Here is a 20,107-nt window from a genome sequence, read left to right as displayed (position 1 = left end):
TCATTTCTTTACCTAGCTACCCCCCCCCCCATACCCCCCGCCTGAAATCTTGTACTATAATAGATAATTTTCTTGCTCACATGACTGCTATAAAAAGATAGATTGACGCCCCCCCCCCCGAAATAAAATCCTGGATACGCCACTGCTATCAACAACCATATTATTGTTTCTTTTTTACCTTGTTTGCTTACCCCTCGCTTTATATTTTATCAGTTCTTTTTTATCTTTTTTATATTCCTGGTGTCATCATGCTGCTAGGTATGAAGGTTCAAGTCTTGTTTTACTTTATTTTGCATATTTACAAGTTTTTTGTTGCTATTTCTGTTCCTTTGCTTTTATTTCACTTGTCATTTCTTGCCAGGCTAATTCAAACTAAAACTTTTTCCCAACACTTGGACGAATTCCAACTATTTACCTCCTCTTCCCCTACAGAATAAAAGTAAGGAACAAAAACATGAGCTTACCTCCACCTCCCAATTGAAATGTAGAAGTTTCACGCTTCTTTAAAAAAGGTGCCACCTTTTCATCAAAGTGTTCCATTGCCATTGATGAGATGTCTCGAAGTTCCTGTAATACTTCACCAGTGTTTTTTGGCGCTGTTCCACAGAGCATCACATAGCGTATCACAGAATAGAGCTCGTCTAGTACCTAAAAAATATAATTTTTTTTTAGATTTTAAATCAATCATTCTATCACATGTTTGTACGTCTCAAAAAGGCATCAATCCGTAAATATTGTTAACGCATCAAATATTGATATAAATCAAAAATATTTTGAGACAATATTTGAAACGTTAACCCGAGAAGTGCCATGGATTCTGGGCACGCTTTTATGCATTGGCATATATTCCCTGGAAAATAGAAGACCAATTGTCTCTTACCGATCATACACTCAGTTTGTTTGCTTCAAATACATATAATTTATAGCATTGAGTAAATTATTTACCTAATAATAGTCGTGCTGATAATATGGATGCGCTGTCTAGTGTTATAAATGCTGAAATTGGTCACAGTAAGATTGGTCACGGTACAATTGGGTATTTTACATATTTTACCGTAATTTCACGAACCCCCGTAAAATTGGTATTTAACCTATTGCACTATTTTACGTCATTTATTTATTTTACCAGTATTTTACATGTTTTACTGATATATTTTACGGCGCTTTGTAGTTTTTATCGCGCAAAGCTACCTACCGGCCCGGAGAAACAGGTTTGGATAAGATAATCTTTTTGTGATTTTTACTGGATACACAGCAGGGCGAAGGAAACTAATATAATTGTTAACTGCACAGGTCAAGTTCGTTGTGAAGTGTTTATGATTGAGTGATAAATTGGTATTTGACATTAGTTTTTTTCCCCTTTTAAAAAAAAGTAATATCATTTATCCCATGGGTTTGCAGCATTGTTGCCCTGTCTAGAGCCCTAGACAAACATGGATTTTTCCGCCGTCGCTGCTCTAGCACAGACATACTGGGTGATAAAAATTCTACCATCAGTCGATCATAATAGATCATATTGATCAAACTAGATCATAAATAGGTTATAGGCCTTTTTGTATTTTCATTTAAATAACTGAAAAATGACAAATTTGTCCCCCCCCCCTCCCCGACATATTGGAAAATACATCGTATGGCCCCCTTATGTTCATAACAATTAATTACAGGTATAGGTGTTGGGGAGAGGGAGCAGTCAACGTAGAAGCTATTCCGAAATCCAATAGGTACAAATTTTCTTAATGTAAACGAATTCAAGTTTCGTTTTTATTTATTTATGATAAATACACTTTGATTTACTTAGGGTCAAAGGCAGGAACTAATTTGGGTCCAATCCCCTGACACTTCAAACTTCTTTGAATTTACTGACACTCCCAAATCAAATATCTAGCTTTTGTTTTTACAATCGTCCAATCGTCCTCTCCCTTCGCAAAAAAGAATTCATTTATGCTTCCAAATTATTTTTTTTATATATATATATACATATATATGACAAACCCTCTGCAAACATAGACATTCAGCGGTCATTAACAGTTAAACGAATAAAATAAATAAATAAAAATGCCAAGCGTGTCCCCTTCTGTTCTGTTCTGCTTCCATCCCGGCATAGGCTTTAAAATAAAGATCGTTCATTTTTTTCTTCGTTAATTGTAGTGACAATAGACGGCTGTATTGCTGCCATCGACGTTTGTTTTACCGAAGGTTTTTTGTATTTTGTTTTTTCACCCGATGTGTCCATCGGAAGCTTATTCTATACACCGTTTGAGAAAAAACGCGAATTGTGTCTCGGGTCTAAAAGGCGGTCTGACTTAACAAAGCATATCAGAACGATAAAGTATATTAAAGTAAAAATTATTAAATTTTGTATGTTGGAATATGGCCCTTTTCTCCCAAAATCAGCCGACCAAAATCTTGAAAAGGCTATTTTGTGCAGCACAGCTGAAAGTTTCAACAGCTATCCCTTTGAAGATAACATGCCCCCACAGCCCCTGGGGAAAGCTCAATAATATATAAAATTTGCCCATTGTTTACGCATGGGCGCTCCAAAAAATGGAGGAAAATTTGCCATATGTTTTGAAGAGAAATGGGGCTACGGATTGTTTGGGGTACCAGACAGACTAGCCAACCGTCTAGGACTAAACGGAAAGCTGGTCGTCCTCGGTTGGGGTGAAAAGAAGCGGCAAGAAAAGATTTAACGGAAATGGGAACTTCCTGGGAAAGTGGAAAGAGGGAGGCTTGAAGGAGAAGCATGTGAAGCTATGTTGGCCTTAGGCGGCTTGGTGCTGTGGTAAGTTATTATCAGTAGCAGTAGTATTGAGTTACCTAGAGGATCTTTCTATGGCAGGGGATTTTTCCAGTTAAGGTGGAGTCGGATTTCTCACCATTGTTTAAAAAAACGATCGTAAATTAAACAAAAAAGCAAGTTTTTTGCAACTGAAGGTAAAAAGCAACAATAAAACTTAAAACCAAAAAAGATTATTACGTATATGAGAGGGGCGACCTCTCCTCAATACCTCATTCTTTACGCTAGAGTTTGAACTCAGGGGGTGCTTAATTAGAACAAAAAGAAGCTGTTTTTTAATAATAAAAAACTTTAGCGTGAAGAAGGTGGTGTTGAGGGGGGACCCCCTCATATACGCAATAATTGTTGTTCGTTTAAGTATTAATGTTGCTCCTTACTTTCAATTGAAAAACGTTCTTTTTTTTTATTTAATTGTTATATAGTTAAGGTTGTAAGCAAGAATTTTATTTCCCTTTACAGATATGATATATAAGGTCTATAAGCAAAAATTTGTGTAAATGTCCTGATTAGGGGCTATTGAGAAGAAAACTTGTTAAGGAAACTATTCTTACTTTATTAAATGCATAATAATTGTAGCTAACACATTTTGCATGCAGCTCTGCTATACTTAACCTTCAACCCTCTCTCCCCTAATGTGCAAATATATAGCCCAGATTATATGCTTTCCGGGCATCCTGCCAATGCGTCGTTCTTGTTTCAACCAGTACAACCGTAAATTGAATTAACTGTGACAAAACAAGAAACAGAAAAATAAAATTAAGTTTTGAAATTTATTCTTACAAAATAGTAGTCGAAAATTAGGCACTGTCAAAGCACTGGGATATTACACTAGGCACAAGATTACCAAAGAGATAAACTGGACTGTTGATTAAACTGATGAAACTCTAGAGGACGGGCATTACGTTTTTAAGTCCAGGAAAATCAACATCTTTAAAAGTCCTCATTGAAAGCTGAAAAATGATCGACAAAAAAAATGCTCAACTGGTCTTCTAGCCAAAGGACAACTATAAAACAGCAATTTTTCACTATATTCCAAAGGAAGTACCTTATTTTACCCGGGTTCTACCTTATTTTACCAATTTTACCTTATTTCACAAATTTACTTACCCAGTTTTTATTTTACGGTTATTTTTACAACGGTAGCACTGGCACACAATAAGGTAAATGGAAGATTGCATACACCTTACGTAGGCCATTCAAGATAGAAACTCCTATTTGTTTTGTTTCAATCTCAGCTAATTTTGTCCGAAGCCTACGCACTGAACTAGCCACATAGTTTTGGCTTCAAATGAATCAATCGGAAATTTTGCCGACATGCAAATCGAATAGAGCCAAGCCACCTCCCAAAAATCGCCCTCGAAGGATCCCTTCCTGGCCTTCGTTTACGAGGTAGACCACGAAAATGATGGATGGAGAACTTCCACTTCGACAACGTCAAGATAGCCCAGTTATCACGTATCGCACCAGACAGAGCAATGTACCGAGCCCTTACGCATGAGCTAGCAAGAGGAGTGGCCCCAAAACGTCCCATGGGGATGGCCAGGACCTAAGTAAGTAAGAAATATGCAAATGAAGGCCTGCTTTAGGAACCATTCCGTTGGTATGGTTCTTCTATTAGGTCTTTTATTTAAAATTGAAGTTGTTTTTATAAAGAACCAATCCTAAACCGCTCAATTTAGTCAAAATTTATTTAGAATTATCATAACTTGATACTGGAGTAAGTTTCTTTCAGTTGACGTCATTGCTTAAAAAATATATATAATTTATCAAGAATGATGGTTTCTTAATCAATCAGATACATTTATTAGTAAAACAAGAATCATAGTTATGGACAAATTCTGACGAAGTGTCATTATTTTTTACAAGTACAATAAACACACTGATCATTATTGGTTAAGAACAATGCAACAATAAACCGTCACAGGGAACACCATCTTCTGAAACGACACTTCCCATTCATATTTTGACCTCTTCGGGCTGTTTCCCAGGCTTTTCCTACCTTGTCTTCAGTTCGCTGCTGGACCTCCGGGTATGAAAAAACTTTTTCCTCTACATTATGAACAAAAAATTAGTTTCCCTCTTTTTACTAATTGGTGCAGGCACTGCCCATGAATTCTGTTTATTCGCTTGTTTATTGTTTTCTTTCCTTTTTTTAATATTCCTTTTAATTTCCTTGTATTTATATTTTTCTTGTTTGTTTTATTAACTTTTACCTATTTTCATCTTTTTAACATGTTATGACCAATCTCAATTTAATGTGTAATAAACAGATTTTCGTTCTGATAATTTTAATTTTGGCATTCTTTTGGCAATTTATTTAGTTTTTGTTGCTTCTTATGCTTATTTATTTGTTCTGTCTTTAATTTATTGGCCCCAACATTCAAACTCTGCCTTCGGTGCTTGCGATAGAATTTCTTGAAATAAATGCCTTATAGAATAGTAACAATAAAGGGCGCCACAAAAAAACTTAAGAGGACTTTTCTTGCATCTGAGTGGCACCAGTAAGCTTTCGGTCTGCATCCGTATGCCATAACCGGTATAGACATTCGCAAATTTACCGAACCACTCTTTCTTCTTTACACCTCCGCTTGAATTTTTTAAGCTTTGAAAGCTATCTGAAGGCATCTTTAAGAATATAATCTGGCGGCTTCTTTCCAAAAGGCAGATAGCGTTAACGTCAAATGTAATGAATTTAGGTTCATTATTTTACTGTCATTATTAGAGACAAATAAAAACCTCAGTCGTCTTATTTTCGACTACTTACACCATCACAGCAAGAAAAACAAAAAAACAAATAAAGCCAAACCCGAATAAGGTTTTGGCAGCAACGCAATCTGAAGTCCAACACAATTAAACAGGTCTTGATAGAGGTCAAGTCTTGAGTCATACAAAAAATTAGGCTGCCATACTCTTTCCTGGGTCAATCAGCTAGCCCCCCCCCTCCCCCCCCAAAAAAAAAATATATATATATAAATAAAAACAATTACGGAGATGTTTCAGAGTGCGCAATATTGATATGATTTTAAAGTAATGTTTTCAAAATGAAATTTGTGTTTTCAAAATGAAATTTTGAAAACACAAATAGATAGACTAAAACTGCTTTCTTAAACGCTCGTTGAGGGCATTTTGGGTCTTATTCTAGCGTGAAGGTATTTGACGACCCGTTTTTCATATCTCTTAGACTACTGGCGAATCAAAATAGCAAAGTTATTAAGCTTTCGGTAAACACTCATCTCCCCTAGGAGAGCGTCCATTTCAAAATAGACTGATATAACATGATAATATCAAAGTATTAGGTAATAAAATATATTCTGAAAACCGTTTAAAAACCTTGAATCATCGTTTCAGGTTCTGAGTATTATCATCCCACCCCCATAATTCAATCCAATGATATGGGTTTGCACAAGGCAATTGTAGTCTGACAAGCCCAAGATATCTAAAAACACAAGAGCCTAAAAACACAGCTTTTCAGAAACAGGAGGGAAAAACACTGTTATGGAGAGTAGAAAATTTTGTGATTAATTCACAAAACAGCATTTGCCTATTATGAAAGGGACGTGGTTGAAAATTTGACCTTCTAGAAATCACACATAAATAACAGGGAAGGATGAGGATTGAGTCTACGATTGGTTTAAAGAAATGATGGTTTTTACGAAGCCTAAAGGATCAACTCACAAGAAATTCGGAAAAACGTTAACTAAAAATTGTTGGCATTCCAGCCAGGAATCCCTATCCCATTCCTTTACTTATTCATCTTGATTTGAATAATTTTGACGTTCTCCTAAAATTTTTGAACTGTGTACTCATGTAGAGTTATATTTTCTATTACTCATTTAATAGTTTATGAACATTCATAGCTACAGAGTGGTTCGCAACCGTAACTGGGGAGCTTGAGCGTAGCAGGTGCCACAAGGTATGGGCTCTATAACCATTTACGGATTATTATTACCTTCAATGAGGATAGATACAAAACCAATTATCTGTTCCTTACTTTATGAGGCAATATTGTCTAAGAAGATCTGCATCTGTGTAAACCACCATCCCCCCCCCCCCCTAAACTACTGAAAACTATATACTTATCAAGGCAAGTGGTATATCATTAGGTAACTGATAAAGAATTAAGAATTGAAGTATTTTTCTCTAAAAGGATCCAATTAATTTCTAAAATAATCTAAAATAATAGAACAGCTGATAATTGAATAATTGATCTAAAGTAAGACACTCCCCCCCCCCCCAACAGATCGAAAATACCTATCATAGAAAGCTGAAGCTACACTTTCTTTAAGGCTAAAAATGCGTTTTTTCTAAAAATAACTGAGTAATAATAATTTTTATCAAATAATCTAAATAATTTGTAAAATAATCCAAAATAATAAATAACCAATGATTGACTAACTAATCCAAAATAAGGTTTTCCCTCCCAGAATATATCGATAGGACCTATCACACAATGTTGAAAATACACTTTTTCAGAAGTTGAAAATGCACTTTTTCTAAACTAGTTGAGTAATAAAAATTTTGGAAAAATAATTCCAAATATATTTTTTAAATAAAATTGGTTTTGATCTAAATTATTTATAATTGCTTGCGTAATAGAATAGCTTATTTTGTAGAACAATTCCGAATAAACAACAGAAGTAAAATCTATATAGCCAGAATACAAAAATGGCATTTAACACATTGGGAATCTTGACTTGACAAAAAAGGAAGGAAATTACATTCCGGAATAGGACAGGATACGTCCATTTCAACGTATTTGACCTAAGTCATACTAAGCAAAGGCATTCTTGTTTCTAGTGAGCTTATTTTTTTCTAATGTTTTAATTTTTTCTGTTTTTTTATTGGAATAGTTTATTTCACAGGATGATTCCGAATGAGCAATAGAAATAATATCTATAAAGCCAGAATATGAAAACAGTATTGAACGCATTGGTAATCTTGACTCAAAAAATAGAAGGAAATACCTTTCCGGGAATAAAACAAGATATGCCCATTTCAATGTATTTGATGTAAGTCATACTAAGCAAAGAAATCCTTGTTTCCAGTGAGCTTAAAATGTCCATGTGTTTTGCTAGGTGGTGACTGCGCCTCTGTGAGTCACGTTTAGGAAGCTGAGACTTTATAACCTTGATGCATCTAGTCACACATTTTTGTACGTTTGCGAATCCTCTGTTCAAAATACCTTGAGATACTTCATCGAAATGATGACATACCTAAATTAAAATAAATTTTATCATTAAAAAATTGTTAAATGAATAAAGTTTTGCAAGGGTTTCTTTTTCGGTGACACAAATACAAAATAAAGATTACTCAAAGTGACTGTCAAAATTGACAAAAAGAATTCAGAAGAAAGGAAAAAAAACTCTAAAATTGAAAGAGATAGCTAACTGTTTTAGCATAAGAAACATCAAAAAAGGGAAAGGAAAGCCTTTATAGGAGCCAGTAAGAAGATTCATTTGAATCGGGGCATTTCCTTACATGGTCGTCTAGCACCAAGAGAAAACAGCCAACAAGTAGTAAGTGATGATGCTAAGGAAAATGAGCACGTCGAAAATTATTCGGCATAATGGTGATAAGGTGAGTGAAAGGAATGATGCTTTAAAAACTAAACTGGATACGTCACTGACATTATTCAATAATAATGAATAAATAAATCTATAAAACAAACTAGTAAGTCATACACCGAATGTATTTTCAGAAAGCAAATTATGGTCAATTAAAAAGTCGATTTTGTGGCAGAAAATTAAACAAGTAGGCAACCACAGTTAAAATCTTGACCTTTATGATTTTATAACACGGGTATTTTCGATCGGGTTCGCGTATATAATTAGTTTCTTTCTAATAGCGTGGATAGTGACGCGTAGAACTTAAGACACTAGTTTCTGTTTTTGAAGCAACCCACTCCCAGGGCAATTATAAAAACATTTCTGGATAACTTTATACGAAAATTTCCAAAATTATTCAGAACCCAGGCATTATGATGACAGACCTTATGTTTCTATCACTCTGCGAGTAATTATGAAATTATTATTCTGACTGAAGTGAAGCCTTGCTCACATACATACGTTGTTGTACACCTGAAATGTAAGTCACAATAAAATTTTTACTTTTCTATTTATGCTTTTTTTCATTATATGCCTGTATCTCATCGCACAGTTGATAACTAGTTCAATTTTACTCCATAGGCAGCGCTCCCATGGAATCTGATCTCTAATTAACACTAGAGGTATTGATGGATTGATGGTTGGAGAACTTCTAACCTACTATAGTTACGTATTTTATTTTCTTCCATAGGAAGTGGCGCGGTCATCCCATTCATCTTACTCCCCATTACAAGTAGTGTAATCTTTAGTGGCACAAATTTAAAATAGTAACGGCGCAATTCATAGCGTTACAAGAGTGGCGCTAACTATTAGCGTCACAAGTGGCGCGGTTGCCACAAGGTCCTTATTGCCACAAGTGGCGCGGTTGCCACACGGTCCTTATTGCCACAAGTGGCGCGGTCGGAAAACTGGAAGAAAACATGCGAACTAGTTATACTACAAACTTCTTAATTTAAATTTGAATATTTTGATAGATACAGATATAAAAGAAAAAGTGTATAGGCCTATAACCACTAATCTTTAATAGGAAACCTTATTACAATATCTCGTATGAGATAGCTGTCTCCCCCAAATAGGTTAAGTGAAAAAAAAATTATTTTGAGTTATTCAAACGCAAAAATGTCAGAAGATCGAAGCAAACTATTAATTGCGCAAAAGTTGGTCGCGAAAAATGTAGAAATAACAAAATCCATTCCGCAATATGATGGACAAACAGATGTCGACGAATTTAATATCCAATTGGCCCAATTTGTAGAATTAACTAAAACAGAGCTAGAAATGTTAGTCGGTATGCTACTCATAAGATGAAGAGGGCAGGCCTTAACCTTCCTAAAACAAATTGAAAATACTGTAGGAGATGATGACAGTTTGCCAATAAATGCAACAGACAAATTGTTAACGGCATTCAAAGATAGATTTATCGAAACTAGTTAAACTAACAACTTAAAATATAGAATATTATGTTTAGACCACACACAGAGTATAAGAGAAAACCTTCAAAATGTACGGATTTCAGTGAATGCAAAATTGGAAAAGTTCAGGAGCATTGTATGAAAAAATCATTTTACAAGCCTTTTTACAAGGGCTTCCCCCAAAATCATATAGAATAGTAATATCCAAAAATATTCAGACATTGGATCTTGCAGTTCAGAAGGTGGGACGAATGATCGAAATTGACACGATTGTACAAATCACTGTAAAATAAAATTAAATCACCTAGGTGATTCGACTGCAAGACAAGCTTTACTTGAAGTTCAGGCTTCTAAAAGTTTATTTTCAATAGATAATTATCCAGTGCCACAAAGAATTAGAATGCAAAATACCTTGATGAAGGAAGCAGTTAGTTTTCAGCCCAGTAAACCAATCAATTATAGAAATACTTCCATAGTTTTAAAATGATATAAATGTAATCGAACTGGGCGTATCGCGAAAGAGTGTTACCTTAGGATTAGAGACATAACAGCAACAAGGTATTCCGTCAGTAATGCAAAAAATTATGGCAACCATTTGTCCAGAAGAACAAAATTTTAGCGCCAATAGTGCACAAGGTTATAGGCAGGGAAGATTGCAAACACCAGTACCTCACAATGTGTACCAACAGAATTTGTATAACCCTCCCTCCAATTGACAAAAAATTATCGATTCGATAACCCAAATACTCGTCAAAACCAATATGGTGCAAGAATGGTATACAGGAATCCCGAAAATTTGCCGACGGGAAAAGCAAATTTTTCAAGCCAACGGCATTTGCAGTCGACGCCAGCAGCCGGAACTGGCGCAAGAAATTTAAATTATCGTAATAATACGTGGCAAAATTAGCAAACAAATATACATCAATTACCTAGAGATCCAATGGACGAATCCAAATCTCTAATACAGAAACCGACGCATTAAATAAATCCGCAGGGAAACGTGTCAGGCCCCTCAGAAGAATAAATTGGACCCAAAAGGGGCCCAGAATATTTTATGGGTCCAACCCAATAAAAGTACCGTCCTTTAGTGATAGTAATAATAAGTTACCTATATTTAATGATTTTAGCATGGCAAATGTTGACTTTAAGGCTTTAATCAACTCTGGTGCCACGGCGAATATCATTAACTGGTACGTATTTAATATGTTGCCTCCAAATATTAGATGACGGAGAAATATTAATAATCCCAATTGAACTAGTGGAACAGGGTATAAATTGGATGCAAGACGTTCAATTCGCCTAGAAGTAAAAAGTGATAATAGAACTTTTCCGACAAACTTTATAATATGCAACAATTTCCCGTATGAAGCCATCATCGGCGCAAATTTTTTAAGGTCTAATAGAGTATTATTAGACGTAGCGAACGAAAGGCTTGTGTACCCGGAAAATACCACTTCCCCTACCTTAAGAAATTGTAACAGAGGTTACGAAGAGAATGTAACAGTAAATAAAATCTCTGGCGGTATAATGTCGCAATCTTTTGAACCTCATGTCTCGCTACAAAGAGGACGTGGAATAATCAGAAATTTGTTTACTTATTCTGGGAGACATTGCAGAAATGAAGTAAATTTAAATAATAAGTGTATTGAATCTGCAAAAATAAAAATAAGAGATATGTGACGATATAGGTCGAATGAAATCAAGGAAATAGTGGAACTATGGAAAAAAGTAGGGAACCCTAATGCGGTTCAGGCGCAGCCAATGTTATTCGCGGATAGAGCTAGTCTAAATTTAATAGACAATGAAAATAGAGAAAAATATTATGGATTCGCAATACGAAAAACAAAAATCCCTCCCATAACGATGCAAAGAATTAAATATCACAGATGATTGAACCAGTGGATAACAAATCCGAAATAAGGCTCGCGATCCTGTCGAATGAAATTCCTGAAAATCTGTTATGCGAAGAACAGATTTTGTCTTACGACAAAGGAGAAGGTTTTATTTGGGTAACTAATAACCACGAAAATGATGCAATTACATTAAAAAAGAGAACATGTCTAGTTCAAATCCAAGTTATCTCGGAGAATGATTTAGATAGATGGGAAAATTCCAAAAGAAACCTTGTTAACGGCATTAAAACCTCAAATAACAAATACCCTCTAACTAAATTGCAATTTTTAAACAAATCTAATATATTGATCATATTACGGACTTGGAACTTAAAAATATTATGCAAATTACTATGGAATATCAAAGATGTATTTTCCGCATCTGAACATGACATCGAAGTGATACCGTTTTATGAACATTCAATTCTAAGAACCAGAAATCCTGTCGCGAAAAAGCCATATCGTGTACCGTATAAGCACAAAGAGTGGTTAAAAAATAAAATTCATGAACTAGAGCAAAATGAGATTATACGCCCCAGTATAAGTCCGTATTCCGCACCAGTGATGTTAGCTCCAAAAAAAAATTGTGATCTGAGACTTGTAGTAGATTATAGAGCCCTTAACAAACAAGTAGTTAGTGATAAATTTCCTTTACCAAAAATAGATGAAATCCTTGACTCTATCTTAAACAAAAACAATATTTTTACATCTTTAGATCTTACCCAAGGCTACCACTAAGTGAGAAAAGCTGAAAAATATGTCCATAAAACTGCATTTTCAACAACTGAGAGCGGTTCCTATGAATGCATAAAAGCACCTTTTTGAATTAAGACCGGTTGACGCGCGCGCTGTAAACCCTTATTGCATCTATTAAGAGGATTAAAGAATATTATTCATTTTTTTGACGATTTCATATGTGTAGGAGAGGGCAATTTAAAATGCCGGCCTGAAAAAGTAAATCTATTTCAACCTAAAATTAAATTTTTTGGAGTAGTGGTGACGCAAGGAAAGAATTTTGTTTTTTTGTATTTTAAATATATCACATATTACCCACGGTACATATTACTCACAAGCATTCCAACCCTTCTAACCTAAAAAGTATTTTAGACGAAATAGAAACGCACCTAACGTTTGGTTTACATTTACCCATAGAGCCAGAAGTATCAAATCTATTCCTTTATTATACAAAATTATAAGTCCACTTCACGGAAATAAATGAACAATTATTCGCAGTAGGAACTATTCCATTGATAAACCAACAATGCATATACGACTTGTACAAAATTTCGACCTTCCCTGCTAATATAGAGACGAAAAATTCATTTCTGACTATCACACCTGAAGCAGAGTATTTACTTGTTGACCAAGATAGAAGAAAATATGCCCTAGCCAATCCACAAGACTTAAAAGAGTGCGTATCATTCAAAAACCTAATATGCCAGCCTACGTTACCTATATATAACGTCAAATCTGGATCTTGTATTTAGATATATTTTTAAAAGACACACAATAGGAAGAAATACCTGATTCGTGTGAAGCTTTGATAGGAAGTACTAAACGAGAAATATTAATACACCTTAGATATGATCTTTGGTTATTTTTTGTTCCAAAAGAAACTATTAGAACTTTGTCTTGTTATAATAATACTGAAAGAATCCATCCAAGTTACAAGACCGAATTACTATTACAAGGTGTGGGTACGATAACCATAAAACAAGGATGTCGAATTGTAACTAAAGAGTCAACAGTTCAAACGCCGTTAATTACCAGGAGCAAAAATATAATAAGTCCTAAAATAATCAATTTTAAGGCAATCAACCTGTCGTACACTATTTCCAATATAGAAAGTGAGGAAATGAAAACCTCGACATGGTCCAAAATAGAAAAGAATAAAGGAACGTTACCACTTACAAAAATAAGAGAAGTATTAGACTCCCAGATCCCCCTATTTACTAATGAAGATCAGAGATTAACGTACGTAGATAATAGATACGGATTATTCTCAACCAATATGTGATGGAACATTCTACTGACCGTATGTTTCGCATTCACGATTTCTTTGACCAAGAGAACTTTACTGACTTTTAATTATGGAAGAATCCTGAGACTAAGAAGGCAAAACCCAAAGGAAGAACACGGGGGAAACAGCTGAAATGCAGAAGTTAAACCCGGAACCCCATGAGAACGTCTAAGCAAAAAAAGGGAAAAAATTAGAAAACGAGTGCGTATAGAAGTTTTCACTCAACCGTGATGTGTCTTTTTCGATCAGTACAAGTGTCGTTTACGTAAAACCGTGCACCTACACTGCTTCAATATGAATTTCCCCTGCAGCAGAGATATGTATGAACAGTGAAGGCATAAACAATGCTGGTTAATGAGACCTCAGACATAATGGTGTAGCGTAACTTATGTTTAAATGATTATTTTAAATATAATGTAGAAATAAATAAGTGTTGAAGGAAATTAAAATAAAGTGTGTGTAATAGCGTATACTAAGGAGCATAATAAGAGGCCTTACTTAAAGTTAAAGGAATTAATCTCTTATATCATCGTTATTATATAACAATTAGAAGAAATTTCTATGTTTTAGTTTTCCCAATGGAAATTTTATATATTTCAAACCAACATGATAATAATGTCGTTTCGATCAAATCAATATATGTGTATTAATATTAGTGTATTTGTTTAATATTGTCTTGTAGCGTAAAATTCATGTACCCAATCGTATTACCTATTATGTATTATGACTACTCGTTTTAAAGAACGTGTGATTCTGCCTCATTATTTTTATTACAGGAATTGGAATGACCTATCGGAAATCATTCATTATAGTAAGTAGTCCAGTGCAGATACAACCTAGTAGCATCTATTTTCATCATTCCTCAACCAACGAAGAGTACTCACCATAAATTACAGGCAACGAAGCTAGGACGAAAATTACCGTCACCTTTTTGATCGTTGTTCCTCGATCACAAACCATATTATGTGTCAGATAAAACTATCTAATGAATCTTAATTTACATAGTATTTTCAAACTTAGTAGATATGTCAATCTTGAAAATCCCATTGACTAGTAAAATATATATTCACAAAAATATCACCCTCAATAGTCCTTTTGAACCCCTAAACCATATTCTTATATAGTTATGATATTTGATGAATCCAAATTATTTACGAGTCGCAGATTCACTCGTTGAATCCCTTTCGACCATTTCTCGGAACCCATCCTATCACCTCTATCAAACGCGAAAAGTTCCTATCTCTTGTTATCCCAAAAATGTTACGAGGTACTTTTTGAAAAATGGACCTGGAAACCAACCACTGAATTACAGAAACCAAAGTAACCCCAGTGACTAACCCCTCACTGACAATATGATCCTCCCATAAGTTAAAGACAACATGTTGAAGGAGTCACTAAAGTTTGATGTCAACCCATTCCAAATCCAAGCATCACTTCGCCTGTGATTAACCAAGGAATCACCGCAAAAGCTAATAGATGCAAGCCATGCACGGAGTGTTTTATAAGATAACTAATGTGCTTGAAGTACACGTACGAACAATTTTATACAAAAAATACATTCTAATTGTACTTTAAAACATCCTAAGAACGATATGCTGAGATGAAAATCAACCCATCTATTATCAACGCGGTCCCAGTGTTCAACCCCTTAACGATAAAGCACCTTATGAGCTATCCAAAAACAGCAGGTGAGAATGAACTCTGATATCAAAATTACACACACCTTTACCTGGAGGTATCATTTCCCATTTGACCATTAGAGAAAGTGTTTCGTCCAAGATGAACATAACCATGCTCGAACTATTCTGTGAAGAAACTATATTGCAAGTGTTTTAAAATTTTTTGCCAAGATAAAAAGACTGAAGGACCATAATTTACAACAGAAGGAGTGAGTACGCTAAGTGACACATAAGGTGGTGAAATAGGTGTGAATTTACACATGTCACATTTTAATAGTTTTGATAAATTAACAACTCCAATAACTTATTATCAGAATTATATAACGAAGAAACCAGGTGAAAATATTTTAATGATTACCAGTCAATGTAGTGAACATATTATTATATGCTTTAAGTCGTTCATATATATATATATATATATATATATATATATATATATATATATATATATATATATATATATATATATATATATATATATATATATATATATATGTATATATATATATATATATATATATATATATATATATATATATATATATATATATATATATATATATATATATATATATATTTATATGTATATATATATATATATATATATATATATATATATATATATATATATATATATATATATATATATATATATATATATGCTTATGAGAGATTGATTTTTGATATTTACTTTACTTGTCATTATTATATGTGTATGTGTATATATATATTGAGTTATTTAGTTGAATCTATTGGTTGTTGTAGTTGTTTGTCCTCAGAGCTTTGTTTCTTCTTGAACGGCTACTTGTCAAAGGATTAAATTGTGTTTTTTTTTTGTTCAATAAAGTTGAATTAGCTTATACTGTACTATATAAAATAGCTGCAAATATTACCAGAATAGGTACACTTTTTTGTTCTTGTATGGATAGAGATAACTTCTAACATTCAGTCCTGCATAACAAATAAAGAAAACTGTATGAGATTCTACTTACAAGTCTGGCCTTTGAAATTTCTTCATAACTCAGATATCCAAGAATCATTTCAATGCAGACATCAGGGAGGTCACATATGTTGGGTGGACTAGTGGCCATTTTTCCTAACTTCTAAAATAGTAAAATTTTCCTGTCAGACCTTTTAGATAGAGCTGGGAAAAAATCAAGTGAGTTTGAGAGTGAGTGAGATTACTATTAGAGTCCTGAAAATCAGATCATTTACCCTCTTAGAAAAATTGAAGCTTAACAAATGCTTTTCCTCATATTTACAATGTCCCTCTCCAAGAGAAAAGTCATCTAAAATAATTCATAGCCCAATCCACTTGTAAAACATAGCAAGTTACCTTAGTCTGCCAGTTTTGCTTAATGTCTTTAACATTAAAGTGTCCAAATGATGGAGGGCTGTGTTGGTCCTGGAATATTATTTCATAACCTAATAAAATTCTGAATTAAGTCACTATACTCTGATATTCAACAGTCAAAAATGGCAAAGAAAATAATAGGCAATTACAGAGTAGCCTAAATTATGCAATAACTGCTCTAGCCAATTTTTTTTTAGTATTTCCAAGAAATTCAATTAAGCCATATAAATGAAACTTTTATGAAACAACTCAATTATCTACATCAAAAACTCTATGAAATTTTATCTGGAATCTTGCTGTCTACCTTGTGTATGTTTTTTTTTAGTGTGACTGCCCTTGGTCTTCATGCTAAAGTTTTTTAGCACTTTTAAAAAAGCTTTTTATTCTAATTAAACAGCCCTTGTGTTTCAGAAGTCATTTGTAAGAAATTGGGACAACCAGTCAAACTTTCACATAACGAGCAAGGTATTGAGGAGGAGGGGATAACCCTGTCATATATGGAATAACTTCCATTCGTTTTGAGTTTTAACGCTGCTCCTTACCTTCATTTGAAAAAAAACTTGGTTTTTTATATAATTTATGATTGCATCTAAAATAATACATGTAAACCAGGCTCCCCCTTCATGAAAAATTCCCTCTGTCATGAAAAACTCCTCTGTAGAAAGTTCCTCCCTCATAAAAAATCCCTTCTCCCCATAAAATTCCCTTTGGACAATTCAATCATTGCTGAAAATTATTCTATGTAAACAGTTGTCTGTAACTTATAGCCTTTTCCCAGGGGGCTTTTAGGGGTTGTATCATCCCCAAAGAAATAGTTACTAAACCTTTCAACTATTTTGAATAAAATAGCTATCTCAAATTTTGATTGGACAACTTTGAAGAAAAGAGGGGCATGGGAGGGGGAGGGGGGGGGGGGTAGCTGCCCCTGCTTTGCAGTATATGTCCAAACTATTATGTGTCTACAATAAAAAAGACTTTCATTAAAAGGCATGCCTCATAGATAAATTAGCTAGCCACCAAAACAGATCAAGCCCTGAAGAATTACAAACTAATCAGAATTCTATACAACTGGTGTGTTGTTTACTAGGCTATAATTTCCTTGAGGGGTGCCAGCCCTTAAGTGAGAATAGAGATCACTGTAAGGTCCCCTGTCTTGTAGGTACCCCAGCAGGGTCAAGGCAGCCTTTTGGAGAGGCTGTTGTTCATAGATCAGGAATTTACATCCTGCTGCACTTGTCCTCCTATAGAGGTCCCTCCCAAAATGGCATTTTGCATCACTATGCAATTCAACCCATTGCTGGGAGAAGGTTTGTAACTTGTGGGACATGTCTACATGCTGGTGGGCCCTGCAGAGAGTACATTTGAGGAGTCTTCTTCATCCTCTGCCTATATCTATAGCCCCATACAAGGGTACCTCAGTTTCTATTATGGACCTCCAGGGACTACACTCTCCCTTGGTGTGTGTCTCCTATGGAGCTAGGAATAGACTAAATATCTGTAGGGAGTTGCCCTATCTACCAACTGGGGACATGCTAAGTGGCCTGGGGAAGGTCTCTATTGAGCAGTTGATTCACCATTGTCTGAGAAAAAAAAATACATTGTCTGTAGGCTAGGCTATTGTCCTAGCTCAGAAAAAAATTAAACAAGGCTTTGAAGTCTCCTTGGCTTGTGATGTAGCCTAGGGTTTAGATAAGCAGTTTTTAAGGTAAATTTTTACCAAATCATATTATTGACTTATGAATAAAGTGAACATACAACTTGATGCCTTTTTTTATGCTCTTTCTAAATATAATAATCATTTTTGTCAGAAATGAATTTTAACCCCAGCCCTATATATACCAATTCAGGGTATATTTTTGCACATTAGGGGAGTGGGGATAAAGTTTAAACTTACCACCCATTTACATCAGAAATAAAATTCTCCTCTAACCCCCCTAATGTGCAAATAGCCTATATACCCTGAATTGGTATATATATGGGTAGGGGTAAAATTCATTTCTGACAAAAGTGATTAGCCTATTATATTTTGAAAGAGCATAAAAAAAGGCATTGAGTGGTATATTCACTTTATTTGTAAGTCAATAATATGATTTGGTAAAAATTTACCATTTCAAAGATTTATGGTTGGTGCTTAAACAAATTTGGATCTTCCTCTAAAGTTATGCTAGCCTATCCTTGAACCTAAGGCACCAGCCTGCATGCATAAACAAATATAGCCCAATTCTTCTAATTCTAAGGGCCTTTTTGAAATCATTTTACTACCTCGCTTTTCCTTTCGAAGAACTTAGGCTACTTTAACTTTCCTTCAAAACCTTATTCAAGAACAGAAAAGTACCATCGGACAGTGTTGCGATGTTTTTAGCATAACGTATAGCCCAAACAGGAGCAATCACTAGCCCAAAGTAGCCCAAAAATAAAGAACGCTATTATAGCCCTATTATAGCGCTGTTATGGGTGAAACGAGGAAGAAATACAATCTGTATATCAGACAACCAACACATAAGTATAGGTCAAATGCAAAAAAGAGCTCTGTGAACGAACAAAAATAACAAACCCTCCAGGTATGCAGTCGTAGAATTGACAAGGGCTTCACTGAAACAAAAATATACAAAACCGAAAAGGCAAATTGTTCTTTGCTCACTCGGTTTACTGCATGCATACCAAAATCAACAATTCGTGGTAACAAACTATAAGCAAGGAGCGACCCGGCTCAATAGTAACCGAAACTCTAAAAAACGGAATTTTGATACCAATAGGTACATCAAAAGATTAAGATTTTCATGCTAATTCCAAATATATAAGTTTCATCAAGTTTAGTCTTACCCATCAAAAGCCACGCGCCTGAGAAAATATTTCGGTACTTGGGAGTTATATGGGCAGTGACAAGGAAACCAGTCACGAAAATCCCGTTTTTGACGGGTTAATTCAAGACACCACTATAAAGTAATGGAATGTATAGCGTGTTTTTCATTGCGTATATGATTTTTAAACTGTTGTTTTTGGGGTTTGGGGGAGGGGGGAGGTACCTAGGTTAGGTTCGGTTACATATTTAATATATGCAATGCTTTATCCCGTATCAATCCAGCAGTCCTAGAGTATCATGAGAAGGCTCATTCAAATGAAAATCAAAAGTTCTAGTGCCCTTTTTAAGTGACGAAAAAATTGGAGGGCAACTTGTCCCCCTCCCACGCTCATTTTTCCCCAAAGTTACCAAATCAAAATTTTGAGATAGTCATTTTCTTCGGCATATTCGAAAATCTAATATGTCTTTGAGGATAACTTAATCCCTCATTGTTCCCGGGAGAAGGGCTGCAATTTTGCCAATTCTTTACATATAGTATTGGTTATTG

At 34.6% G+C, this 20,107-nt stretch overlaps 1 protein-coding gene across 1 annotated transcript in view; it reads right to left on the bottom strand.

Annotated features, from left to right (window-relative positions):
• LOC148950643 (uncharacterized) overlaps positions 1-19,100 on the bottom strand; it is a 29,660-nt gene extending 10,560 nt beyond the window's left edge. Inside the window, exons 1-4 of the mRNA XM_089092537.1 lie at positions 19,020-19,100; positions 16,396-16,506; positions 7,762-8,010; positions 465-648 (exon numbers count right to left, since the gene is read on the bottom strand). Of these exons, the coding sequence (XP_088948663.1) occupies positions 465-648; positions 7,762-8,010; positions 16,396-16,494 (532 nt within the window). The 5' untranslated portion in view covers positions 16,495-16,506; positions 19,020-19,100. The remainder of the gene's footprint in view (positions 1-464; positions 649-7,761; positions 8,011-16,395; positions 16,507-19,019) is intronic.
• Between the last annotated feature and the right edge of the window lie 1,007 nt (positions 19,101-20,107).

The sequence above is a fragment of the Artemia sp. Qi Xiang Cuo genome, chromosome 7 (genome assembly GCF_049724085.1).
Source record: "Artemia sp. Qi Xiang Cuo chromosome 7, ASM4972408v1, whole genome shotgun sequence".
In the NCBI taxonomy this organism is placed as follows: domain Eukaryota; kingdom Metazoa; phylum Arthropoda; class Branchiopoda; order Anostraca; family Artemiidae; genus Artemia; species Artemia sp. Qi Xiang Cuo.
The sequence above is the reverse complement of the archived record's forward strand: the minus strand, read 5'-3'. Positions and strand labels throughout refer to the sequence as shown.